This window comes from Nannospalax galili, unplaced genomic scaffold, assembly GCF_000622305.1.
Source record: "Nannospalax galili isolate Female #2095 unplaced genomic scaffold, S.galili_v1.0 scaffold315, whole genome shotgun sequence".
NCBI lineage: Eukaryota > Metazoa > Chordata > Mammalia > Rodentia > Spalacidae > Nannospalax > Nannospalax galili.
Window position 1 is genome coordinate 1,808,891 of NW_008336851.1, and position 1,154 is coordinate 1,810,044.

Consider the following 1,154-nt stretch of genomic DNA (forward strand, 5'->3'; position numbering starts at 1 on the left):
GAATCTTCCCCCACCAGAAAAATAAATCTTTAAAAGATTTTATCATTTTTATTTTAATTATTCTTAACTACTGAGCCATCTCTCTAGTCCCCAGAAATAAACACTCTTTGTTTCTGTGTTCCCTGCCTCTGCCTCCCAAGTGCTGGAACTTAAAGCACGTGCTGTGATGTCCACTTTCCTACGGTTTGTTTTATGCAATAAAAATATAAAGATGTTTCTTTTCCTATAGGAACATCTGTATATTCTATACACACTCTGTACCTTTCTTTTTCATCAAACAGTAGCATGCTGCTGACAATATTTTTCCTAGTAGACATGATCCTCCCTCTAGTTCCTAGCCCCATGAATTCTCTGAAGTCTATTTCATCCATACCAGTTTCCTTATCCTGGGCATTTAAACTGTTTCCTGATTTTTTAAATTCAGAGACTTCCATTAAGCCTTCCTGCTGGTCTGATGGGTTTGATGATTTCTTTTTAATGTAGGAAGAACAAAAAGGCTAGGCGTGGTAGTACAGGCTTGTAATACAAACAGCCATGAGGCTGAGGCAGGAGGACTACAATTTCAAGGTCAGCTTAGGCTATTGTAGCAAGATTCTGTCTAAAAATTAAAACAAAAAAAGAAAGCATAGTTTTTCTATTAATATCTTTTGGGAATGTGTTAAATCCTGGAGAGAAGAACTACTAGTGTTTAGAGGGAAAGTTTTCATTGAAGTGGCTAAAGCCAGTAGCCAATAAACACTCATGGGGGGGGTGCTAGAGAAGGGATGTAGTACCCACAGTGAACGCCCCTTCCTTTTCCTTCCCTTCTGGCACTAACATTACCAAGCCATAGCTATACATAGTCACACACTTCCCTGTGGCTTCAATGTCCTCAGAGGGAGACATAAGTTTAAGTAGGGAGAGGAAGAAGTACAGAGAAAGAAAAACAAGAAGGGAAATAAAGAGAGAAAGGGGCTCCAAGTGTTCTCATTTCCTCCGTGTGTGTGAGTGCACATGTGTGTACAAGTATGTGAACATGGGGATGGCGTCCAGAGGACCACCTCAGGGACTGTTCCTCAGGCACCTGCCACCTTATTTTGAGACAGGGTCTCTCACTGGTCTGAGGCTTGTCAAAGTTAGTTAGGGATGTAAGCTGACTTGTGCTAGGATAACAT

The 1,154-nt window shown here is 40.8% G+C and overlaps 1 protein-coding gene across 1 annotated transcript in view; it reads right to left on the minus strand.

Annotated features, from left to right (window-relative positions):
* The window catches only part of Igf2bp2 (insulin like growth factor 2 mRNA binding protein 2), a 38,739-nt gene extending 38,422 nt beyond the window's left edge, over positions 1-317 (minus strand). The window contains exon 1 of the mRNA XM_008831335.1: positions 262-317. Within this exon, the coding sequence (XP_008829557.1) occupies positions 262-317 (56 nt within the window). The remainder of the gene's footprint in view (positions 1-261) is intronic.
* Between the last annotated feature and the right edge of the window lie 837 nt (positions 318-1,154).